The sequence below is a fragment of the Callionymus lyra genome, chromosome 10, assembly GCF_982586985.1.
Source record: "Callionymus lyra chromosome 10, fCalLyr1.hap1.1, whole genome shotgun sequence".
NCBI classification, from domain to species: domain Eukaryota; kingdom Metazoa; phylum Chordata; class Actinopteri; order Syngnathiformes; family Callionymidae; genus Callionymus; species Callionymus lyra.
This window is the reverse complement of record NC_141827.1, coordinates 120,542-148,474: the sequence shown is the minus strand read 5'-3', so window position 1 is coordinate 148,474 and position 27,933 is coordinate 120,542. Positions and strand designations below refer to the sequence as shown.

General features: G+C 38.7%; 1 protein-coding gene across 1 annotated transcript in view; it reads left to right on the top strand.

Moving 5' to 3' along the window:
• Positions 1 to 259: 259 nt before the first annotated feature.
• LOC148069836 (contactin-4-like) overlaps positions 260 to 27,933 on the top strand; it is a 118,539-nt gene continuing 90,865 nt past the window's right edge. The window contains exons 1-2 of the mRNA XM_087801558.1: positions 260 to 490; positions 13,911 to 14,047. Coding sequence (XP_087657684.1) covers positions 13,993 to 14,047 — 55 coding nt within the window. The 5' untranslated portion in view covers positions 260 to 490; positions 13,911 to 13,992. The remainder of the gene's footprint in view (positions 491 to 13,910; positions 14,048 to 27,933) is intronic.

Below are 27,933 nucleotides of genomic sequence, written 5' to 3'. Positions count from 1 at the left end.
AGATCCTTTCTCGTTATTCAAGAGGCTTCAGACGATGTCGGGCTTCATAGTGAGGAGGAGCTGTGGGTGGCAGCAGAGTTTGCGGGAGGAAGTCTGTCTCGCTTGGATGACCGGAGCAGCGAGAGGCTGTTCGGGGGAAGACAGACAAGACAAGTGCAGCCTCCCTCTCTTCCGTCTCTCTCCTCCCCCTCTCCGTCCCTCCCTCCATCCCTCCCTCCATCCCTCCTCCATCTCTCCTCCAGTGTCGCGTCCCACTCTGTTCCAGCTCCAGCTCGTGGACGAGGCAGGACTTGACGCAGGGAGAGGCTTGACTTTCCAGGATGAGACCCACGAGACTCTGCAGCGACACCCAGACCCTCGGACGGACGGAGGTGCAGTAGAGACGCAGAACCCAGAGCTTCACTCCTGCCTCGGTGATGAATCCTCGCACATCCACAGGAGACGGATTAATATTTAACAGTGGATTCCTCGGCGGCTGCGAGCCAGACATGTAAGTACTGAACTGGTCCAGCATGAACTTCTTCACATCAACATCTGGATCTAACTATCATGGTGATGGAAAGTGTTTTTTAATCTGTGAACCGTCAGTGCAGATGTTCCTGTTAATCCTAGTCCTGGAATAATCCCCACAGATTTGATGATAGTAATGCAGCTGATGCTTCACTCCTGTGAGGGAGTGTGTGGAGATACTGGACCAGACATGAGCTGTAGGTGAATCCGTGTGTTTAAAAGTCGTAGCAGAAGGTTTGTGTTGATGCAGTCGATTGGAACGTTTGTTGTTCAACGAGACTCAGATTGAGGGCAAGAAGAACTTCTGCTCAATTTTCTGTCTGATTCCAGTTTAATTTTCTACCTTAAACGAGGCATGAGGCGCGTCGGGGAAATGTGGCGTGAAGATAAGAACATGTTCATCTGATGATGCAGCAGAACTTTTTGAGGCTGTTTATATAAACCTGTGTTTATCCTCAGACAACACCTGCTCGTTACTGCACATTAAAATGGATAGAAATGAAATACATATTTTAAATTATCTTTCATCTACCGAGAGCTATTTTTCAAATGTTATGTGTATCGAACGTTATGATCTGTTTGGCTTTTAAACAAACTCTTTATTTTTTTAGTAGAAAAACTACTTTCTGCAGATTTGAAGATACATTTGGAAATGTTTCTTCTTTCTTTCAATCCTTTGAGATAATTAATGAAAGATCATTTGCCTTTTTTCTTAAAACAATCCCCTGAGACTCGTCCGTCCTGATGTATCTTGATTTAAAGAAAATGAAAAGGATAAGCATAGAATAATTATCCAGCAGTACTTTACAAGGACAAGCCACATATATTGTTTATATGTGCGGTACTTTGTATTATAGAAACACTTGATTTACTTGACCCGCTCCAGGCCTTACGTTGGGACCAGCTTCAGGGACATGAGACCCAGTAACCCTGTCGTCATTGACGTCGCTTCTTGAATCGTCACAAATAGGTCGAGACCAAAGTGAAGATGAAGAAAAACCTTCACTGTTGAAGGTTTTTCTCCAAGAATTTCTCCATTGAAACGTTTAAAACTGCTGTCCTGGCGTCACATCCTGGTCATACACGTTGTCGCTCATGGCAATAGTTTAATAAATATATTTGAGTATTAGACGGATGAGCTACCTGAGAGAAATGGAAAGTGCAACTGGTTGAAAACTCAAATGGTCTTTTAATGGCCTCTGACGGCTTGAAAAAAGTCGAGCTGACAGATGTGATGAAGCACAGGAGTGACATAGAGATAACCTGGGTCAGGTGCATTTTTAAGGCCGGGAATAAAACATTCATGACAGTTTCTCTGCAGAAAGTAATAGAAACATGAGTCTGTGTCGTCATGTTTATTTCATGTATGTCCAGGAACTGGAGCTTGAGAATAAGAACAAACAAGTGTTTTCTTAGTACTAGTTGATATAGTAGTTTTCATACTGGACATAATTGTTCATCCCTCGTTCTTCTCTTAGACCAGTTATGTTCTGCAGAATACACAACAACTATATAGTATATAAATATTATAGGAGAGAGTCTTACTGAGAGTGTCCAGTGACATCATGATGTTCTGGTTCTGTTGGATCTGTCGTCAGCCTTTGACACAGTTGAACCAGATCCTGAAGACTGAGGGATGAAGACCGTCTGGGTCTGAGTTAGAATGGTTCTCATCATACCTTTCTGAGTGCAGCTTCAGTGTATCTGCCAATCAAATGAGGTCTGAATAGGCAGATCTGTTGTGTGGAGTCCCTCAAGGTTCTGTTCTGGGTCCTTTATTGTTTGAACTTGATTCCTCTGGTTAAAATCATTCAGTCCTGATGTTTCTGATGACATCTAGTTCTACTGCTCTTTTGATGATTCTTACTTTCAGATCTATTTATGGTCAGACCTTCATGATCTGATCCAGACTTACACCCCAGCTCGGGCTCTGAGGTCTGTGGATCAGAATCTACTGATGGTTCCTCGCACACGGTTCAGGACCAGAGGAGAGAAATCCTTCCAGACTGTTGCTCCTAAGCTTTGGAACGATCTTCTCTCTCTTTGTGTTTGATGATCTACTGACTCCTTCAAGAAACATCTGTGTTTGATGATCTACTGACTCCTTCAAGAAACATCTGTGTTTGATGATCTACTTACTCCTTCAAGAAACATCTGTGTTTGATGATCTACTGACTCCTTCAAGAAACATCTGTGTTTGATGATCTACTGACCCCTTCAAGAAACATCAGTGTTTGATGATCTACTGACTCCTTCAAGAAACATCTGTGTTTGATGATCTACTTACTCCTTCAAGAAACATCTGTGTTTGATGATCTACTGACTCCTTCAAGAAACATCTCTGTGTTTGATGATCTACTGACTCCTTCAAGAAACATCTCTGTGTTTGATGATCTACTGACTCCTTCAAGAAACATCTGTGTTTGATGATCTACTGACTCCTTCAAGAAACATGTGTGTTTGATGATCTACTGACTCCTTCAAGAAACATGTGTGTTTGATGATCTACTGACTCCTTCAAGAAACATCTGTGTTTGATGATCTACTGACTCATTCAAGAAACATCTGTGTTTGATGATCTACTGACTCCTTCAAGAAACATCTGTGTTTGATGATCTACTGACTCCTTTAAGAAACATCTGTGTTTGATGATCTACTGACTCCTTTAAGAAACATCTGTGTTTGATGATCTACTGACTCCTTCAAGAAACATCTGTGTTTGATGATCTACTGACTCCTTCAAGAAACATCTGTGTTTGATGATCTACTGACTCCTTCAAGAAACATCTTAAGACGTTTTTATTTGTTCAGGCTTTTACTTGATTTTCTGGAACTCCTGTTGTGTTATCAGTTTTATCTTGATCTTTAAAGTATATACTTTATTGAATACTGTTTTGATTGTTTAAGCGCTTTGTGACCCTGGTCTGGAAAAGCGCTATAAATAAAAAAAATACTTACTTACTTACAATTTATTAAGTTTGTTAGTTAAATATTTCACAGTTATAGAGTTATCAATGGAGAGCTAAAGTTATTGGGAAATGTTTAAATGGTATGAGGTATATTTATTATGTTTTATGGTGTTTTGGATTACACTCTAGATCCTCTAAACTTTCTCATTTGGTTTCTAGAAGTTGTTTCTTCTGTAAGATGCTTCACATTTTTTATTAAACAAAAATATAAAATTATTTAATTTCTTTCTGATCAATTGTTCACCTGGAGCTTCAATAACAGATGTTACAGTCGAACAGTTTGAAGGTGTTTAGATGTTGTTAAGAGTCTTTCTGGACGAACTGAGCTCCAGTCGCTACATTAAAATGAACAAACATTTTAGTCTCTAAAAAGAACAGATTAAAAATCAACATTAGACGACATGAGAACATGATTGAAGGTTGAATTCTGAGAGAACCATCAGTTGAATTTATACAATAATATACTGAAGTGTTGGACAATGTCTTGTCAAGTAATATCAATAGTAAAAATATGTTTTCCTTTTTTAAGATGAACTCTCTTTTGCCAAGTCATTTTATTTCCCTTCACACCTTGTGTTTGCATTTCTGGCAGTGAATTAAAAGAAACACAAAGGGAAAATGAAAGTATGAAATATGTATTCCAGCAGAGGAAATGAAAGTTCTGACTGAAATGTTTGCACAGGAGCAAATAAAGTAAAGAACTGACAACAATAATAAGATGGAAAGTTATCTCAGAGATTTTATTACAGCTTTGAGTCTCGCGTGTATGCAAGTGTCGATTCTCTTAGTTATTTTGAAGTAACAAATGATAACAATTACCTTCAATAAAGGTCCAGCAGGTATTCAGTGACACAGTATCGACACAGTGTCGCTATGTGTTGAAATGCTTCATGACGCCTCATCGACCCGTCACTCGTGGTTAGTTCGTGGGAACAAAGAGCTGAACCTCGAGACACGACACAGAAGAGGTTTAAGATCTGATCAGAGAGTTAGTTCAGGTGCGCAGGTACAACCAGGAAGCAGGTGGACGCAGACAACAAGGGGGCGGAGCAAACAGGAACCAGGAACCGAGTCAGGAGTGAGCGATCACTAGAATAAAACAGGACATGAAACGTGAAGGATCAAGATTAAGAAAATAATCATGACAGACAAACCAGAACATGACACTGTTATCTTGGACAGATCTCCAGCTTCAATGTCTCTCGATCCAGATCTGATTCTTTTAATAAAACACAACGGTACGAAGATATTCACATCCGCGACTGCTCACCTTGTTAGGATTGATCAAAGGTTGCTGAGAACAGGACCATTATTCGTTGAGTTAAGGTAAATGATGGAGGCCAATACAATACAATACAAATATGACAAATATGAGTTACCAAAGAAAACTAAGAAGTCAAAACTGGGGAAAAAAAGTCTGTTTTGCAAAATTGGAACAATCTTCCCTGATTTTTGATTTGTGGATGAAAACTTGACTAATAATAATAATTTGACTTTTACTCTGAACAATTATGCTTAGACACAATGTTCTGAGTGATGTTCAATTTAAAAATGTCAAATATTTCAGTCATGTCCTGTCATTTATGTTCCCTTTCAACTGACTTGTTTTATTGTGAAGTCCTGATCCTTGTCATGTTAACTTCCTCTCGTCGCCTCATTGATTCACCTGCGTCTTCGTCTCACCTGATCCTCGTTCTACTTGATTGTTGTTTAAAAAACATCCTTCGTCTGTGAGTCTCTGTTGTCGAAGGTTTGTGGCATGTGTTTCGCTGCAGTATATGTTCAGTGGTCAATGTTTTTGTTATTAAAGTAGTTGTTGATCATTCCTGCTCCGAGTCCTATCAGTGTCGATGATTTCTCTTCTAGGGCTGATGATTGATCAAATTAAATAATCATTTATGATGGATTCAGGAGTCATGATTATTGATCCAGACTATACATGATCTCAGGGAAAACCTCTGTTTTACTGCGTTAACATATAAGATAACATAATAGTTAACACTATTTATACATTTGAATGCATTAAAAGAAAATGTGATAAAATAACCAAATAAACATGCTTTACAATGTATCAGGACAAATAACTGTTTGCTTCTTTGTCTCACATCACTTTTCTCAGTATATTGTTCAGACCCGTGTGGATCTTATTGCTCAGACTTCCTCTGCTTATGTTATTCTGTTCATGAAGTAAGATCATGTGGTGCCCCCTAGTGGTTGGCGTAAAACAGCATAAATGAAATAATCGATCAGGGTTGTTCAGTCGTGGAAGCCAACATCATGATTAAATGTGTTTAATGGTACAGCCTTGTGTCTTCCAGCGTATTTCTGCTGAATATGAGTCTTGATTCCACAGCTGTGACGATCACCCCGATACACATTTAACACTTTCAAGCACTTACTCCTGGCAATACAATGACTTGAATACTGTTATTCAGCAGATTATTTGAGTTACAATAGTAAATATTTCATTCCATGAAGCTTATTTGTAAAGCTTGATGCCATAAGACACTTCACCCTGATTGCTCCTGATGGTGAACTTGGCGCAAGTGTGCAGCCTACAGCCTACTCCCATCAGTATGTGTGAATGGTTGAATTTCCCCTCGCGGGACTAATAAGGGATTCTAAAATAAAAAAAATAAAAAAATTATTAACCAACCACACGTTAATCACAGCTCGCAGGGAAACGACGGCAGAAACGACACATCATTTCAAACAGAGAAATTGTGAGAGAGTCGTTTCAAAGGAATATCCTTGTTTCAGTCGCACCTTCTGACTTTTTACTAGGTTTGGTTCACTCTTCATATGGACAAAGGATTCATCATCAGTTAGGGAACAGATTAGTCCCACTAAGTTCTGTGGAAACCAATAGAGGGAACCAGTGGTTTCTACTTAATAAAAGATCAATGATACTCGAGTGAAGTGTTCTGTCAGTGACTCAAGTGTGATCATGTCATTGGCTCAGATGAGTGTGACGCACCAAAATAATCTTCTACACACACTTACAGTTAGTCTTTGCTTAATTCAATGTTCATTTAAAAAAAAAAGAGCAAATTATATAGTTTGCAAATGTTGACTAAAGTCATGCGACACAACCTACCAAAGGTGGACTTCACTGACTTCACCGCGTCGTCCTGAAGACAAAGTTTGAAGGTTTGATTAGATCGACTCAACTTTCTCTCGTCAGATTGCATTGGTTTCTTAAGTTGTCAATAAATAACATTTAATTCGATGTTTTGCTGCATTATATTAATGAAATGTGACGACAAACTTCTACCAGTTCAGCTCTGGTGTCTCACACTCTTCATCCATGATGGAACTGAACTGAACATGATGAGACTGTATGTGTTGGAGCCAGGAATGAAGTTTAGCATTTAAAATATAAATGTTTTATGCACTTTCCTATGATGACTTGAAAGATCATATCAGCACCGCAGTGATGCTAGAGAATAGAAATTAACCTTATTTATGCGACACAATGTGATACTTTATTGATTGATGTGCATCAGATCTGTTTACAGACACATACAGATAGATTTTCCTTTAAGTGCCATAAGGGGACATTTGGGTTTACAGCAGCATCAGGGGGAAAAAATACAATAAGCGAGAGCACACAAAAAACAAACATAAAAAACAAAACACTTCAATAAAAATACAATACAAATATAATTATTGTTTTGAAAAAGATAAAAGATAATTTTACAAATATACAGTATATACAAACATTTACAATATTTACAGAAGTTATTTCCTGGTGCATATCAACTGCACGTCAGGTGAGTCTGTGTCATATTTGTTTGTATTTTATATCTCAAGATGTTTGGCTGAAACTTTAATCCAAAGGAACCTGAGATCGAAGTTCCGCCACAAACAACAAAAAAATGCCTGAAAAAATGACCTCCTTGGCAGAGGTAATTTAGTAAAAGTATTACTTGTGTCTTCACTTTGTTTATTTAAGTATCAAATGTTTGTTACAAACTGTAGATGTCCTCATAAATAACTTTTTAAATCATGAATCTTACTGAATAATAACTATTACATACTTTCAGTAAAACAGACACTTTTGATCAGCACTCTTAGGGAAAAACATCTCTTTGGCTTCAAGCGACAAATGATATCATTAAGTGAAATAATTTCCTCAATGAAAAGAAAGGAAATTAAATGAAAGGAACTCATTTCACTTTCATACCTGGGCATCATATTGATTCCTATCACTGCTCATCATTAAATAATGATGGTCCATTTCTCTGGACATCGGTTCTCCATCCATTGTGTCCTGAGATGACTTCACTGTCGTGAAGGCAGGTCTTCAGATCCTTCCTCCATCTTTTCAATTCGAACACTGTTGCCCTGCCGCCTCTCTTTGGGAATGTCTTTAATTGAGTGTTTAATAAGAAGACGCCACACAGCAGCTTGTCTGCAGGATGGCATTGGAGCGCTGGGGCTGCTGCATTATTAAATGAAGTCTACGAGGCTGCAAACATGTTCCCCAGATTCAGCGTCTTAATTGGTGCTTCCCGTCTCACTCGGACCGTATGGATCTGCTTAACCAGGAAACGACCGGTCGGTGTGGGCTGGAAAATAAATGTAGAGATTCTCTGAACTAGTAGAATGATTTATCACTATGTAGATACATGTGACTGGTCTTTGTTCTTCTCTGCGTTGTGTTCAATAATCGTGGGATTTACTCGTGAGTTCAATCCCTTGTATTCTGTAAAAGAAAAAACATAAGTGGAGCTAGAAGTTCAAGTCAGAACCTTCTCTCTCAGTCAGCTTACATGTGCACTTGAAATACTAATCATACATGTTTACAAAACATTCAACCCTTTATAAATCACAATATATATATATATATATATATATATATATATATATATTTATAAGAAACAGAAATAATATCTGTAGTGCAAAAGAAAAAAAACATAAGTTCAACTCCCTCTCTGTTTCAAACAAAATTAAAACACATGAGCATTTAAATCACAAGTGACAAATAAAACAACTTAAACACATACAAACTCCATTAAAACGTCAAACACATTCATAATACATTCATCCGTTCACTACATCGCTCCAACATCATCAACAGTCTGGAAGGATTTCTCTCCTCTGGTCCTGAAGTTCAGGAACCATCAGTAGATTCTGATCCACCGACCTCAGAGCCCGAGCTGGGGTGTGAGTCTGGATCAGATCATGAAGGTCTGACCATGAATAGATCTGAAAGTAAGAACCAGAATTTTAAAATGATCCTGAAAGAGTTTGAAGGAGAAATGTGAGTTCTTCTACTAGAGCAACTCAGAGTACGAACTGCAGGCGAAACACATCCTTCTTGTTTAGACACAAAATAAACACAATAGTGTAAACGACACAAATGCATGGATTACAAGCTCATGGTTTGAATCGACCCAAAAACATGGTTTTCTGTCAAGATGAACACGTTTGTTTAATTTCCTTCCTGTACGTGTGGATTGTGAATCGATGATGTCATCCAAGTTCTAGCAGTGCTTTATTCTACCATGACCATGTCGAATATCCACGACATAATTCATTGTTAAGCATATTGTTCCAGATCAATGTGATTATGGGATTGTGCATCAAAGTGCAGCTGCTTCATCAAGAACAGAAACACAGGAAGAAACCTTGCAGTTTGTTCATAAATCAGTCACGTCTATTATTTAAAAGTTTGGTCAGAGCAAGCTTTAATATTTCAGCTCTGAGCTTTAAAATATGTTGGTGTGAAAATACTTTTAAATTGACCAAAAGACAAAAGTGAGTAAAAGTAGACGGACCAGTATAAACTGTATATATACATATAGTGTATATATATGGTAGTAGTTGAACAGTTTGGATTTAAAAAGACAGTCAATACGTGCTTGTTACATGTACAGCAATAATTAAGTTAAAATTAAAGAGACTTCTCATCCTTCTTTGTTCGTCCCTTTCTTTGGTTCAACTGTGATGCCAGTGAACGACTATCATTGGCAGTCTTTTAAAAAACTGTCTGATGGTCTGAATATCTGCATCCAGGGCCAGTGAAGCAGCAGCAAGTCAATAAAAAGGATCATTAAGTGCCATAACTTAGGCCGGTAGGAAATGTGGCTCCAGATGTGAGCGGCAGCTGATGGATGAAACGGGCTTAGAGCTAAACTGGCGTTTCCATCACCGCTGGTTCTGTTTGGCTATTGGCCGCGATATCATTGACAACGGGCGACAGATCTCTTAGGACCAGGGCAGTACATTTAACACACGGGTTATCTCCTGTAGAGCTAATTAAATGTATAAGTCTAGCTTTAAACCTCCTGCACAAACATAGGAGGTTTTATGGATGTTGGACCATCACAGACACCTCCATCGTGAGCAGGTCTTTTAAGGAGGCTACATCGTGGAGAGAGATCTGACCCCAGGTGCAGGAGGTCAAATATCTCTGGAGCATTTTCAGAAGTGAGGGAAAGATGGACTGTTGTCTGTAACGAAGACCTGATCCATGTTCCACCTCAGACAGTCGTACAGTTAAGGTAGTGATTGAAAGAACGTTTGTGGATTGAAGAAATAATTTTCTCAACATTGCTGGACTCTCATTGCGATGGGTTGTAATACTCATTTGGAAAACACATGAAGTAGAATCACTCCCACATCCAGATGAGCCACTTTGAAGATACCTTGCTGGAGGTCCTGTGTTCTTGGCATAGTGAGAGGAGACCCAGGGACTGACCCAGGTCCCAGTTAGCCTGGTGACACCTCTGCCATTTCCATGAAGAGCTTCTGGGGACAGAACATTCTGGGGGTCTTTACTCCAGCTGCTGCTCTACTGAGCCGACCTGAGATCAGAGATGGATTGATGTGACATTAAAGCCAAACATTCTAATGTATTTCATACCAAACATGCTACAAGGATTTAGATTGTAAACACTTTATATGGAGTTATATTAAATATTGAATGATTTGACTTTACTAAGAACATATTTGAGTGGTTGTTTGTTCAAATTTAAACAGACTTGAGTTAGTTGTCCTCGTTCTAATGCCAAGGTTTCATTGAACTGGTCTTAGGGACAATCTTTCTTAAGGACAGGAAAACAATGGGACGGTAAGTAAGTGCTGCAGAAAGAATGTCTCGGATGTTTGCATAGAAAAAAAAAGCTTTTTAATCTTAGTCACGATTTTGATGGACTTTAAAGACAACGGCTCTCCTGCTGTTGTCTTCATCATTATTCAGCATCTCCTAAACACCACTTAACTCCTGAATATCAATAGAAAAAAATAGAAGCTTATTCCATCAATCAAATGAGCTGCTCTGCTCATGGAGCTGACAGTTCACTGCTTGATGGGTAAAAATCTATTCATCTTCTTTTTTAACATTCTGACGTTCCCAGATATTGAGTGAGTCCGTCGTACAGCACAACAGATATGTTCCCTCTCGTGTCAAACATTCTGATTCTGAAATGACAACATTCGATTCGTCCTCAACAAAGACACGTGATTTCATGTCCAACACGCTCTTAATGTAAACCCTCTGTTTAAACTCACTGCTGGATTCACTGTGTGCAGCCAGAACATGTTCCTGGCATCAAATAACTAAATAGATTACAGACAACAGACTAAAGTGTTTGTAGGTTTGTGAGGCGCCCAGAAATGTGTTATCTTCAGCCACAGCATTGTTATCAGGCGGCTTGAAAGCAAAGATCGAGGCAACAGAGGAAACACTGATTACAGCAAGAGGAGAAAAACAGAGAAATGTTTTTTGTTTTTTTTACACATAAAACCCTCATTGATAAATAATGTAACACAGGGACGGTGTTAGTACATGTCTGATGTACCTCAGATACAAGTAAACTATTCAGTCAAATATTGTTTCAGAGTTTCCAGATACACGTGAGCAAATGATTGACTTTCAGATTTGTGTCAGTAAACCATGACAAAACCATATTATTATTATTGTAAGACAATCTGCTCACAGGCACAGTGCAGTCTATCCCAGCTGCCAAGGGCGAAAGCCAAGGGACCCCCTGAAGAGGTCTATGCACACAGACTCACACCTACGACAATTGAAGGCACTAAATAAACCTCTGTGTTTTTTGGACTGTGGGAGCAAAACAAAGCTCGAGCAGAAGCCGTTAGAATCCATACAAGTGATTATTTAGGATTATTTAGACCCGATGAGGAAACGTTCCTCTGGCGAAACATAACCCTCAACACTTACAACTCCAACACATTTTTACAATACATTTTTAATAGAGTTTATGTGAACGGTTTTGTTCTGTTTCATATTTCCTGAAGGAGATCTCCAGAGGGATTAATAAAGTCTATCTAATAACCCTTCATTTTTTTATTCATCAGATTTTTTATCTCCACTTCTGTTTTTTTAAACAAAAGGTTTTTTAACAACATTTTTTAACAACATGTTTCTATCGCTTCTTCCATCCCTTAAAATGCTGCGTTGCTGAAACAAGGGAAACAAGCGAACTGATGAATCTTGCATTATTTTGCCCGGAATAGCAAGAGACACATTTTAACGTGCGTTGAAAGACTCTCTGGGACTGAAGCAGAAGCTTCAACATCTGACGAGCTTCAATATGATATATGCAAATAAAAAACACGTTCATTTGGGAGGAAGAGTTCTGATGCGGCAGCTGAGAGCTCGAGACGCTGGAATAATAAGAATATCTCGAGGTGACGACGGTTCTGTGTTTCCTTGTTTTGCTTTGCATTACAATGTTGCAGTGAAACACTTACAGCATAAGGTTATGTGATCTTCACCCTCTTCAACATTTGAGTGATGTTTTTAAAAACACTTGTATGTATATAAGCCACTTCGTAAGGGTCTTTGTTTTTCTAGCTTTATATATTCCAAATTATTCATATACAACCTTTCTTTATTACTTGGTACAGTTGCTCTGAACTCTGGGCGTAAGGAAAGAGAAGATTCAGGCTGATTTTGGGCAATAAAATTGACAAAAGGAGCTGAAATGATAAAAAAAAAATCCCTAGTGAGTTTTAAATTTAGTTGAAATTGTAACTGGACATATTGGAACTATCACTTTGGTCTTGGTCGTTTTTTTTTGTTTTTTTTTCGTCACATGTTACTGCTGTTTAAAGACTGGACTGTCTTGTCAATCTTGTGTTGACGAGCTTCAGTGACAGTCGTGACGGAGGAAAACTGATCTTTCCTTCTTTGTTCTTCATGAAAGAGATTCTAGATTCTAGGACGACTCGCTGGCAGTGAGAGTCAAATTGAAGGATGATGTTCTCAGCTTGTGGTCCCTGGTGTCAAGATGACTTCACAACACTTGAATGCAGCAAATAGACACAGGATCAGTGGTTTGCACAGGTGTGTTTGAAAGAGGAAGTGCAGGTAAAGAGCTTCTCCTCAGATAGACTGTGGCTTTCTTTCATTATGATAAGATTTTCACCTTTTTTAAATGTCTTTTGACGAGTAAGTAACGGTTATTTGTAAAGATGTGTCTAGTCCAGGGTCACAGAGTGATTTAACAATCAAACACAATACACAGTTAAAATATATACATTAAAAGACACAATCCATAAAGTTATAATAAGAAGAAGGTATAATTGTCCAATTGTGTAGCGGGTACATGGGGGGTGTGTTCTCTCACCCAGTGGGTTATGGGTAGTTGTGCTGTCCTTGTCGTACTTGTTAATAAACAGTTGACTCTACTCACGTCTCGTTCCTCGTCCCACAAAACCCACATTTATACCAATATTTAACTTCAAAAACCTCAGGGAGCCGCATCAGGGGGTTATTTGATCGCAGGAAAGGGGGCGGGACTAGGGTTAGGGTAAATTATGCGACCATCATTTCAAATGTAGTCGACCCGACAAACCTCCGGGCGCAGGTGACTCTGGAGCTGCTGGTCTTCAATCAAGTGGTGGTCACAGTCTTTTCACACTTTTCAGTCTCAAGTTTTTTTGTGACATTCAGTGGAAATAAACTTCTGAGCTCGCATCAGTTTAGCAGTCGAATCATACCCGTCGAAATGACTTGAAACAACATCAATCCCTTTCATCTCAACAAACAAATACACAACTTCTCGACTTACCCTGGAAACAGTATCCAATTCAAAGTATAATCTCATATTTCTCAGACAACTGACACTTTTTTTTTTGCTCTCACAAAAACAAAGTTCAAGAAATGCAGTTTGAGATGTTGACGTTCACAGTTTTAACTCTTATTCTGAGGAGATATCGACTGTGTTTGGAGGCAAAAGTCACAAAGTACATGTGAAAGATTTTCACTTTCATGAGCATGAAAGAAAAAATGCTAAAAGTGACTTTCATAGCGACATGAAAGCAGGAAGTGGAAGAGGAAGAGGTTCTTCTTCTTTACTGTTTCAGTGTTGACAGAAATTTGATAAATCTAAACATTGATTTATATTCTTTTTGAAACTTATTCCCACTTAATTTGTGTCGTCCATTTCCCCACAGATTGTTATCCCGAAGACGTGCAAATCGTATTCCATACATTGGTGGTTGGATGTGAGACTCCTGTGACCCTGTAAAATTGAAGATGGAGTTGCTATGGAAACTACTGGTACTGCAGTCGCTGATGGGCTGCCTCGCAGGTAAGACGTCTTATTAGGAACATTTGATGCCTTTGTTTATTCTTGATGCTGATTCATATGCATTTGGGGCATGTGACGGATGAAAGTGCTATTTGAGGGAAAACCCATGAGCTGTGAGGAACTAAAAGATGAAGAGTGTAAATATCATATCATCATAGTGTTTTAATATTGGATCCTGTTAGACTTCTGGACAATTATTTTAGAACTAAACAGTTTTCACATTTGTCTCTTTACGTTTGATCTAGTATTGGAGGTCGTTGAAGGGTCAGGGATGTTTGTTGACATTTACAGTCTCTTCCCGGGCAATCACAGAGTTAGGGTTCGTCACATCAAATGTTATCATAAATATAACTTCATTTGTGTAGTTAAGAAACAAAAGGTACTGAAAATGGTCAAAAAGGTCCAGTAAAATGACAAAACATTCAAAACAAAAACAAACCTAATTCGCACCTCAGTGGCCTGTTGAGTTCACGACCCGCTAGATCAGGATATTGACAAACAACTAGTTTTTCACTTGAATTATTATTATTGGATTTGACTTTGACAACTATTTTGAGTTTCATACGTGTTAGATTGTACGAAGGGGTTTACAAGAAATGAAAACATGTAACAAAAAAATCTACGTCATGAATGAAAATAAACCTGCATTTACTAAAAAATACACGTTTCAATGTAAGAAAATAGTAGTTTAAGATAATAAATGCACATTTGAATTGAAACACGTTTACGTAATTTGTTTAAATTCCGCCGCCGGATCTACGTCCAGTGACGTTACAGGTATATTTAGCCTTGAAAGCATGTCTAGGAAACATTTGGAAATCACGAGATCAACGACATCTTTCCAGCAGATGAGACGACGGGGGTTAAATTAAATGTCATTTTTCAAACAGACCATAAAACTGTTGCAAGTTCATTGGTGGGTTCTCTCAGATGTCCGTCGCTCGTTTATCGTGCACTAAAGTGAAATTATGGTCTCATTTTCTATTGGCCAGAGGCTCTGCTCATTGTTCGCGCTCGGATGGATTGAATCTGTCTCTGACAGAAAGGCAGAGGTCAACGACTGAATCACTCACATGCTGATCAACAGGTTTAATTGTTTTCATTTCCTTTCATCATGGATGAGATGCTCATGATTCAGGAACGTCTCAACTATAGCAAAGAAAATTGTGAGTTTTAAGGATTTAAGTGAATCCAAATTCAACATATTTGGACTCAAAAGTTGAGTATTTCGACTTTCTTCCTATAAGTTATGATGATATTAGTAGTAATGTTCGGTGGCTCTTTTTATCAGCCCAGCAACCATCGTTTAATTACATTTAGATGATTCTGTGAGGAGCATCTGTTCGTCTTATATTTTCACTTTCATTCCCCGTCTTTGCGTTTGACAGTTAAACCTGATTAGAATTTAGGCTCAAGTGAAACATCCTAAATAAAATCTTAACTAATGTTTGAGGGCGAACAAAAGTGAGACCTTTTGTTTATTGATGTATAAAGAAACATTTTTACTTCTAACAACATAAATTCTCAACTATTTCACACGATCTACTCGTGTCTCCTGTAAACCACGTGTTATTTCATGAAGTGTTCAGTCTGGTTATGATTTATGTGAGAAAGAGACGTTTCTAACAACCTTCATGTGGTTTCTGGCAACAATGAAGAGATGTTTCAGCATTTTTTTTAAACACAAGAAACAACCCCAAAGATGACCTCAAATCAATCAAAAGGACTGAATCCCAGTCTGATTATTTGAAAACTGTAAGACTCTAAAGTGATAGAAAACAGTAATTACTTTATTAAATATAAGAGAGTTTGTGGTGAAGCTCTCAGACCATTCATCCTCTCACATGTGAACCACCTTGACAGATATCCTTGTATTGAACTTATACATTCTTGTGTTTTCTATTTTCATTTGTACTCAAATACTTGAACTAGTACTTTCTTAAGGGGAGTTTCACCGGACGCTCATGTTGAAGCTAATGTTGTGATATTTAGATCCTTCACTTCCTTCCTCCATGTATTTGTCTCAGGGTTATATGGACCAAAAGTCATCATCATATATATTTAGGTTTTATATTTAAACCCCTCGCCATTGGATACATCTGCCGTTAGAACACACACACTAAGTTGTACCATATATTATTAAAATAATGAATTTCATAAATTTTTCTACAGGCTTCAAAGCATCAGTCGCCAAAATATAATCTTTGGAAATGATTTCCCGAGATGGTTTAATGAATTCTTTCTGAATTAGCTGGAGTTCATATGTCGCCATATTCTCGGAGAACGTGACTAAAGAAGCGTCGACGTGAGCGAAGGCTGATCAGGCAGGAATGAGCTTCTGCATTTTTTTTTATCCCAGACAGACAGACTGTCCTGCTGAGACCAGGCCAGATACACCAGCTTCACTCTCACACTCAAATGGCTGTTTTCTCCTTGAACACTCAGCAGATCTGTACAAAACGAGGGAAGATTCTTGTCTTTTTTGTCCTGCTGAGGGTTTCTGCTGAAGATCGTTTAACGTTTTACTTTGAAGGAACCTGTTCTCACACGCAGCTGTAAACATGTTCTTCTGGAGTCTGGAGTTTGTTTTGTTCTGAACAAATGCGTGAAGTTGGTTATAATACATTTCCCAGTGCGAAGTTAAATTCCTATTATCTTTTGGAATGACTCATCTGCTTGTTCACTGAATTCCATCAATGATGGCGTGAAGGAACAAAATTAAAAACAACTGAAACGATTGGACTGAATTGTTAGAAAGATTAAACCAACAAATGTATAATATACCGAGTTTGCAAACATTCAGAGATTATTTCAATCAAGATTCATAAAAAAAAAATCATTCAACAAAGGATAAATCAATGCATACAGACTTGTAAACCCATCATGGACTGAAAAATATAGTGTTTTTAGAATCAGAATTAGGAATTATACTTATTTATGTTTCGCTTCCATTCATGGGATGTTGTCATGATTACATCACATTTAAAAGGGTTATTTTATGTTAATAATGTTGTGTATTTCACCCTTGTTAACATTGTAGTTTTCACTATCAAACTCTGGGTTGGATTATTCACTTAAAGATTACGTTTCAAGAAACAATTTCACTTGTTGACCCGTAATGTGATCTCATGCTTTTTATCTCATGCTTGAGAATGTTGGGAACACAGCCTGATACACAGTCCTGTGGAGTCTGAGCCACTAATGCATCTACAAGGATGTTCTTTCAGCTAAAAGCACGCGTGGCATCTTCACTCAGCCATGACTTGTGTGTCGCTGACAAACACTGCTTTTGGAAATCGCTGCACTTTCAGTGTTTTTAGCTGCTTGTCTTGGATTAAAGTTGTATTCGTGTTTCTCATATCCTTGTTGTCTGTGTGTTTATATAAATACTAACAACAAACATTGAATATACGAGTATGATTTGTGCTCTTATTATTAGCAGAAAAGTTGGGCCATGAAGTAGCATCAGGAGAGTAACTCATTTTTATCAAGGATGGTATGTAGACCATGTGACGTGGTAATGAACATGTAATGAGTTAATGTGTCCTTGAGCAGTGTTTATTTTTTTCAGGGGAAGTTTATAACGTGTCTTTGTTTATGCTTCATGCCGAGGATAAGCAAGAGCAAGATCTCGCTGCCTTTGAAAATGATCAGGCCATTACTTAAAAAGATGACAGTCGGACGATCTCAAATGCATTTCTTTTTACGGGACAATGTTTGTACGTTGTGAAGAAAATGCTGAATTTCCGACGTGATGCAAATACATTTGACTTGTGTCTGGTCGAAGCACTTTTCAGCCTCGCAGTGACCAGACATGCGGAACAAAAGGCAGGTCACAGTCGCTGATGCAAGTACATGTAACTCTTCCACCGCCAGTGTTTGACAGCAAATGAAAGCAAAGTGAAATAAATGTTTGCTTCCTCAAAAGGGTCTTTGTAAGTTCTAAAAATAATGAAATGCACAGTTTGGAGGAAAACTTTCTGGAGATAAAACAATCCAGAGTCTCTTCCTCGATTTATTTGTCATCTGTGAAGGAAAAAGAAAGAAAAGCACAAACATCCCACTGGGTTCCACAGCAGGTTCTGTTTCTCTGCCTCTGTAAAAAAAAAGTCCTTTTCTCGCGTCCAAATGCATCTTGAGAGACGAGATGGTATCAGTCCAATTTTGAAACTTTCCAGGCTCCTCTGGTGACTTTGGAGGAAGTCGCCTGAAGAGATTAAACTGCAGTATCATCTTTTAAAATCAGGCTTCAAAACTCACTTTTACAGATTGCCTTTATGTCATTTGCTCCAGTTATTGTCCTTAGTTCGATTTACTCGCCTCGTCTTTGCTTCGTCATGCTTTGACAGAAATAGCACTAAAGTTTTGCTTGTGCTCCCATGTTTGTGTTTAAGGTTTGACGATTATTTTCCTGAGTCTTTGCTACTTAGAAACATGTTTACTAACATAATTATAATGTTGCATAACTGGAAATAACTTGTGCATCTTTTTAGCCTTTTTTAATGAAGCACATCCAAGACTCATCATTCAAACAACTACACAATATATATTAATGCATTTAACGCTTAATTTTTTATGTGAATATATTTATATACTTTTGGCATTTGTACTAGAGCTGTCACAGCATGTTAGTAAATAAAATCTAAACAAACCCAAATATCAGTTAAAGTTATGATAATAATAATACATTTCATTTCTTTGCGCTCAAGATTGCCTATCATAAAACCCGAACAGCATTAAAACACAATTTAAACACAAAGACACATTAAAAACATAATTAAAACACAGTATTAGCTGCAATAAACATATTTAAATGTGTTTTAAGGTGTGATTTATAAAGTGTAATAGAGTTTCTCAGTTCAGGTGGCAGTAAGTTCCAGAGACTTTTGACAGTACTTTTATGAAGTTTCATTTACAAAAATCAAAGAAATGAAGATGCAGATGACACTTGGAGACTTGGGATCATATAATGTATGTGTGTATTATTGTGATCATATCTATTTAAAGATCCATCACTGTCCAAACACATCATACATAATTGGATCCTGGTGACCTAAAGATTGAGTCCATGCTCTTCACAAATGATGTCGTCCTGTTTGCTTCATCAGCTCCTGCTGTTTCACACACGACTTCATCTGAAGACTTGACGATCAGCACCTGTTATCCTAGAAGTTTTAGTCGTTTTTATTTCTTCTTTTATTGCCTCCATAATGTTATGAACCTCATTTTACATGCATCCACGGAGAGAAGCACGAGGATAATTTCAAGTCTTCACGCTGATTATTGGTCTAGTTTGATGAAAGTAGAACATCCATTATTCAGCTTAATATCTCTTTATTTAAACATTTTTAGGTTAAAAATTCATCAGAGAGATTCAAGTAGGGATAATATGGCACCATAGATCGTTTTCATCCTTTCTCACCTGAGTTTGCTGAGTGTACTTTTTTCATCTTCATGATTTATTCTCTAACTCACTCCCTCTGAGGATCTGCTGGGTGTGATCAAATTGTTTCTGCTGTTAAGCAGCGTCGCTACTTATCTCGAGAGCAGTTGCTGAGTCGACAGTGTCAGAGTGTTATTCTGCAGATGTCAACCGGGATCTTTTAGACTCGTCTGTCGGTTTAAAAAAAAAAAAAAAAACCTTTTTGATTTTTAATGAAGGTTTTTTAAATTCAGGCAAATAAAAAGAATCAAATTAAATGGAAAACATCAATGTTTTCCTTAAGTAAGTAAGTAATATTTATTTATATAGCGCTTTTCCAGACCAGGGTCACAAAGCGCTTTATCAATCAAAACAATACTCAAAAAAGTAGATACTTTAAAGATCAAGATAAAACTGATAACAACACAGGAGTTCCAGAAAATCAAGGAAAAGCCTGAACAAATAGAAACGTCTTAAGATGTTTCTTAAAGGAGTCAGTAGATCATCAAACACAGATGTTTCTTGAAGGAGTCAGTAGATCCATCAAGCGCAAAGAGAGAGAAGATCGTTCCAAAGCTTAGGAGCAACAGCCTGAAAAGATTTCTCTCCTCTGGTCCTGAGCCGTGTGCGAGGAACCATAAGTAGATTCTGATCCACAGACCTCAGAGCCCGAGCTGGGGTGTAAGGCTGGATCAGATCAGTGATGTAAAGAGGAGCCTGACCATGAATAGATCTGAAAGTAAGAACCAGAATTTTAAAGTTGATCCTGAAAGAAACTGGAAGCCAGTGAAGAGTTTTAAGGATCGGAGAAATGTGAGTTCTTCTACTTGAGCGGGTTAGAATTCTCGCTGCAGAGTTCTGAATCAACTGCAGGCGAGACGATCCTTCTTGTTAAGATACTTTAGCCATGGATACTAGTGTTTCATTAAATTAATCCATTTCCTGTGACACGTGGTCTCATAGTTGGGATGGTTACAATCCACCTGTTAATCTTAGGCTTGAAGAGATACATAAACTCCTACACTCTCATCCCCAACAGAAGACCGCTCTCCTTGTTTCGACTGAGAACCATGGGTTCGAATTTGGAGGTTATTATTTTCAGTGACAAAAGCCCTGACAACATCCAACCCTCACTGGAAACGAGTCTGACTTAATACCTGCTATGTCGACCAAACGGACTCCGTTGGTACAGAGAACATGCTTTACAGGGTCTCTGATACCCCATATTCTCCGAGCACCCCTCAAACGACTCCCCAATGGACATGATCGAAAGTCTTCCCAAGATCCACAAAACTCACGTGGACATGTTGGACTAACTCTCACGAACCCTCGAGTACCCTGTTTGAGGCTCTAGAGCTGATTCACAGTTCCACGACCTGGACTAAAACCACTTTGCTGCACATGAATCTGAGGTTCATTTATCAGACTGAACCTCTTTTCCAGGTCCCCTGAATAGACCTTGAAAGGAGGCTGAGGAGTATGATCCATTGTCCCTGGTCTGCCAGTCCAGAGGTTCTGCCTACAATGATCATGTGATGTTGTCAGTGTTTGCATCAACTCTGTGGATCTCATCGACCCCCGGACCCTCGTCCTGAGGAGCTGTTCACCACCTCGGCAACAGTATTTAAAACAATCGACTGTACATTTATTAAGGTAAGGTAAGGTGAGGTAAAACTTTATTGATCTCCTCAAGAGGTCTCCTTCGGGAAATTGTTTTTTTCCAATAGCCAGCAATTTTTCATAAACAATAAAAAATAATAAATAAAAAATAAAATAATAAGAAGAAAATAAAGAGAAAGAACAAGATGACACTAAAGATTACCCAGGTATATTATTTTTAGACACATTTGGTATTTGTTACAGTTTTGTTTACATTTCCAAAACAAAAGTACACATTGTGGACAGTTTCCTGCTGTTCCTCCGGCACGTGGGATATGATCGGTCGTATCTGCTCTTTATATTCCTAGTGTTGCTGAAGACTCAACATAAGGTCTCAGTAGGTGGACAACACCTGTGTCAGCTTCACCTTCTGTCTTTGTTGCACAAATAATGCAATAGTTGAAACCGATCCACAAATAAGACTCACTGATGAAAACAGAAACCGTAGCCGTTCAACTGTCAGAAGTGTTACAAAAATAGACGGAATAAAAGGAACTGAATTTGATTGAGCGCCGTCTCAGAAGATGAGGCTTAAACACAAGTGGCAGAATAATAAGTTCTGTAAAACTAATCACATTACTGTAGTCAGTTATTAAGCTCAACCAAAGTAGGACATGGAGACTTCAGGGGGAAACCAAGGTTGAGGAACATTTGTACTGTTTTAGGAAGTGTTGCAGTCCTACTGGTCCTGATAGCAACACTGTGTCTGCTGTGGAGACGACTTCTTTACTTGATTCAATCCATTCATAAGTCAGGAGTAAAGAAGAGTGGAACAAATGATAAAAGACTCGTTCACTTTATCACTTTAAGAGCTTTCTTTTTGGAAAAGTCTGAGCCACATACCCATGAGTTTTGAAATCATTAGGTTAATTAAATAAATGTACTATTTGAAAGTAAATAAGTAAGAGCGACTATTAAACTGTCTATGGTTGATCTTGTTCACTGCAATGTTTTAATTTCATCCTTTTATCATCTTCAAAGGCATCGTTTTGAATCACAACTACATTTATTATTGATGAGTTACAAGTCATGTTCCTTCAGAGTGGCTTATTGTTATTGAAAACATCATTTACTGCTGGTGATTTGTGGCCTAGACATGGTCCGCGGGCCGGCATTTAACCTCTAATATATGGACCTTCCTGGTGATTGGGCAAGTGTTAAAATGCTGTTCCTCACTGCTTTCATCAGATTTCAAAATATATTATCATTTTGTAGGAAATTTGTATGAAATGTGTCGAACTAAGAAATGACATTTATTGACTTATATCAGAAATAATTTTCTTTATGTACTTGTGACGATGATAATCATATTGACTTGCCCTTTATAACCATTTATATTTTACAAGTTCATAAAATGAGGTAAAATTTACTGATTCATATGTTCCTTGCAGATTGTTGTTGTCATGGCAACCATATTCCTTAGGTTTTGTGCAAACCTTCGGGTTGAACTTTCAGATTTCCTCATGTTTTGGGTCTACCTGAAGAGTTACAGCAGGAGATGGTTAAAAAAAGGGAACAAACTTAAAAGTTGTGACCCACTTGCATTACTTTTTCTTCCAAATGACATTATGATCCTGTTGGGTTTTCATTTGCTCTGCTTTTACCAGATCAGCGGGTGTGAAATGAACCTTCCAAGCATATTCTATATCTATCAGTGTCTGAAGTGCAGGAAGCCTGTGCAGCCCAGTGAACTACTTATGTTCTGTGACAGAACTATCTATCCTGCTCGTTGCAGGGAAGCATGGAGGCTGATATTACTCCAGTCCCGTCACCTTCCACGCGTTTAGGCAGCCTTGTTTATATATTTATTTTTCTAAGGGTGCTGGTCTCCATCATCATGAAGAAAATACCATTTCTTCAGGTTCATATGTCACCGTATATCTGTGCTGTTGGCATAGTGTGATGTGTTATCTGCAACAATCACTGAGGACACTATCTCTAATGTGGGCCGCACACAGAGAAACACATTTGAGCAGATCCTCCGAGAGAGTCTTATCTCTCGCAGCTATTGAGGGCAGCTTGTTGTTGGGGAGTTCATGAAAAGCCTTTTTTTGTCCAAGTGGACTCACTCAGGTGCTCAGCTGCCCAGTTTCCATGATTTATGTCGTGCCAGACTCTATAAAATTCATACTGTAGCGCCTGCAATCGGGCAAGGAGATTGTGTGTGTGTACGTGTGTGTGTGTGTGTGTGTGTGTGTGTGTGTGGGGGTGTGTGTGAGTGTGAGTGTGAGTGTGTGTGTGTGTGTCAATGTGCGTGTTCATTTCAAAAGTGTCACTTGTCAGTGCTGGGACTGCGCCGTGACAGACCAAAGCTGTTTTAGCTGTGCAGCGGGAGCACGCCGATGAATAGAAAGCTTATATCCTCTTTTTTTCTAACCCTCACCTGTCACTGTTTCTGCAGACTTTTATTTTTAGCTGATTTTCTGACAAAGACCAGAGAGTGTAGTGGATTTGTTTGTTGTAGCGCAGAGAGAAACACTGGCCTGATTCAACATTGTGCACTGACAGATGAATGCAAACAGCAGCTCCTGGAAACAGCCAGACATGGAACTAGCAATCATGAGCTGGAGTTTGGTATCGAGTGTTTGACTGATAAACTGTTCTTACTTGTTACTGAGATGTTTCCTAATGAATGACAATCAACTCTTTACCTTTAAGAGATGTTACTGTTGCTGAGGAGCAGATCCAAGTGAACTTGCTCCTGGCTTTTATTATTATTTTGGATTAAATCAACATCGCAACGTAATATAATTACATTTTAAAATAGTAAGTTTGAAAAGATAAATGGAAGTTACTGTAAGTGTTGTTATGAACCTTCAAAGTCACAGTTGATAGAAGACACTAATAAGACACTTGACAGTCAAGCAGAGGAAACTTCTGGAAATGTAATGTTCGTCACACAATACTAGCATTTACCTGATCAAGGTCAAGAGGTCAATCAACTAAGATCAATGAAAATTATGAAAATAACAATAGGATATTGAATCAAATTAAACCAAACTATCTATTTTAAGAGTTTTAGAAAAACACACACCTGCAATTGTATGGACAGACAGAGAGTATTTAACAGTTATTATTACATTTTCATATTTAATACAGACATAAGAAGCTCAAATGAAAGTTGAAAATAGTAAACAAAATAATTCTGATGCACTGAAGCTGATCTTTGTGTGCAAACCTCTGAATATATGTGTTTTATATAATAATAAGAGAAGCTTCTAAATGGCTATTAAATAGTACTATTAGTAAATTACAGGAAACTGTTTGGCCATCAGCGCGAATCTTGCACTTCAGAGACTAAGATCTTCCACAGAAAACAATCTTAATATATTGACTTTTTAATGTCATGTGGAGCTTCAGTATAAGAGGGAAGTTACAGTCGAGCAGTTTGAAGGTGTTTGGATGTGTCTTTTTGGACGAAGATGAAGACGAAGACAACTGAGCTCCAGTCGCTACTGGTCCTTGGACTTCAGGAGGTCCAGGACAAACAAAAACACAATTACTTAACCCTGATCACACGCCGTGACTGTCGACTAATAATCCTCCTGAAATCCCTCAGTTCATCACAGCGTCATCGTTCTTTAACAATGGCTGCTTGACTCGTGTCAGCAGTTGTAGGAAACTGGTCTGAGCAGACGAAACGATCCTCTTGAGATCAGAGGTCACCTGGCAACATACAACATCCGCCTCTTAAGTCTCTTATGACTGACTCTGACTTCAATCTCGTGAATCAACAACTTTGTTTATCGTTCATTAAGCCTCAGAAGAGGGACTCATTAGTAAGTGTCCATCAAGTTTTGAATGGAAGGTTACCATAGTGATAGAGCTGCTAAAGGTGGAGCAGAGCTTCGTGATACAGACGAGAGAAACTACAGCAGCTTCACACTGTCACATAACGAAACTATAGTATGTCAGTAGATTTGAGTTTGGTTTGTCTGACGTGTCCCTCGAAGCACTGGCTTCACTCGGTGGTTAGGTAGGACTTTATTGCCTTGAGTTTGAAGACGAGGGAGCAGAAGTCCACAGCCAGTAGATCATAGACACGGTTTCTAACAAACACATTTGAATAATGACGAAGGAGGCGAGGAAGTAAGATCAAGTCTCTGAAGCAAAGGAAAACAAAATACAAAGAAAGTGTTGAGAAATTCAATTAAATATATAAACAAATAAATGGCAATATAAGTAATTAAAAAACATCTTTGTAAACAAGGGAAGAACATGAAAAATGCTGGAAAGGAAATAAAGGGACGGCAGAAGTGATGATGAAACATCAATATTATTGAAATCATTTTATGAAGGTTTTTATTGACGGACAGTTAAACCCTCACATTTTAAGTGGAAAACCTTTGTCAAATACTTCATCAAGGGTTGGAACTGATTGAGAAACATTTTTTGTCTGATGTAATATTAGTGAACGTTATAAGTATTTTACATAAACCTCTTCAAAGTAGAGTCACAGTCCTGGTCAGATGTGATCACGCCTGGTCATGTGCTCTCGCCGACCCTGACCAGCGGCCGTGAAGGGCATCGGTGTGTCTGACGTGAACGTTTCACTGCATGTCAAGGTTTCCTCCAGCAGCGCCGCCCGGGTCTCCTCGGGCCATTTTACCGTGACAGGATGAACATTGACCTCTGTCACTCTGCAGGGTGAGCAGCCGGCGGTGAGTCTGCTTTTGTCAGAACAGCTGAAAGGGCCGGTAGGCAGACTGACCTCTGACCTCTCTCGCTCAGTGTCGTGCAAATCACGAACATGTCAATATCAAGACGGGAAGATGTTTCAGGATGTGGGAAAACGTAAAGATTAGGATTGTTGAGATCTGGTCTGTTTGTTAGAAAAGAAGGACTTGAAGTACTTCAGGTTACATGAAACCAGAGCTAAATACTACTTTTAAATGTCACTACAAATATAAACCTTGACTCTTAAGTCCTGCAAAAATATAGAACCTAGCATATCCATTCAAAATTCAACATTTGAACCAAATATAAATTAATTTAATAAAAGATGTATTCGAAACAACATTGGGTTTTTTAAATAAATGTTTTATGTTTTAAACTTTGAAATGTGCCTAAATCATCAAATAAATTAATCATAATTCGTGACTGAAATATCTTTCATGAGAGAATGTCTGGACTGATTGACAGCTGAGGAAACAGAATAGAACTGTCGACACTTTGTTGACCTCAAAGAAACATTGTTGGAAGTTGGAAATCTTTTCTGTGGCGATGACACTTGTGTGGATAATCTATGGCTGTCATAATACCCTGGATTATGTGCAGTGATTATGGTCTGGTGCCTCCTGGAAGCCTCCCTGAGGTTCACCTGAGAAAAGACCTCAAGAAAGACCAAAGACACGAGCGAGAAACTATGTCTGCTGGACCTGGAACTCCTCAGTGTTCCCCCAGAAAATATGGAAGAGGTTCTGGAGAGAAGAAAGTCTGGACTTCATTGCTCAGGCACTTCAGCCTGACCTCGGATAAACTATTGAAGATGGACGGAAGAATAAGTCTCTCATATCATTTGAATGTCTTGAAGTATTTTGCTGGGATGAAAGGATGGAATGAAGAAGGTGGAGCACAAGTGTTTACAAGTGCAAAAGTTAGTAGTTAATGGAGATCCTGGATCAAGTTTGATTGATTGATTGATTTATCTTTGAAGTTACTGCAGTTCACGCGACACATTATATTAAGACAAACAAACAAAGGATATTAAAATAAATACAATGAATCACAATGAGAAACTTTGTTTCCCAGAGTTCTAAACACAACACAGGATTGTTTTGTGCTGTCAGTAGAGAATAAAAGAATGAAATAATAAAAATAAATAAAAATAAAAGACATTAACATTTATAATATGCATAAAACATTTCATCGAGTACAAATAGTTCTTTCTTCCAAGAGGTTCTGGTACGTATGGATCTCAGTTTCCTGGCTGATCAGTTGGACCAGGGTCCTGGGTGAGAGGGTCAGTTGGACCAGGGTCCTGGGTGAGAGGGTCAGTTGGACCAGGGTCCTGGGTGAGAGGGTCAGTTGGACCAGGGTCCTGGGTGAGAGGGTCAGTTGGACCAGGGTCTTGGGTGAGAGGGTCAGTTGGACCAGGGTCCTGGGTGAGAGGGTCAGTTGGACCAGGGTCCTGGGTGAGAGGGTCAGTTGGACCAGGGTCCTGGGTGAGTGGGTCAGTTGGACCAGGGTCCTGGGTGAGAGCTGAGATCCTTCAGGCCTCCACGTAGAAGTTCCTGCAGAGATGGAAGACGACAGCATGATACGATCGATGGATGATATAAAGATAAACTTCATAACAAAATCCAAGATGGTCCATAAAGAAGACAAACCGTAGACTAGACCAAATATTCCAACTCAAGTTCTGCTGAATTCCAGGCTCGTCTCATGATCCACAGAACCAGCCGGGTCTGAACTAATGGACTCAGTAAACGTACTCGTCTTCTCAAACGCGACTCTGCAGACGATTAAAGTGTTCATTAGGGTTGAGATCTGCCTGATGACAGCATTAGCAGGAGCTCAGCTGTGCTCCTGAAAATATAGGAACATATCAGGCGAGGCCGAGGCTGACGTCTCAAGGTGCACTCACCTGTTTCATCCTCGCTGGAAGCAATTATGTGGAGAGGGGGGTTGGAGTGGCCTTATCCCCATATGGCCTTTTGAGTCGAGCCCGAGCTAATTGGCCGAGTTAGAGATTCAGAGCAGGTTCACTCTCTCTTCCTCCCACATCTCTGTTTGTCTTTGTTTTGCTTCGTCAACTTTGAAATGCATATCCAGACATCTTTTATTCATGTGCGCTCGGACTCAA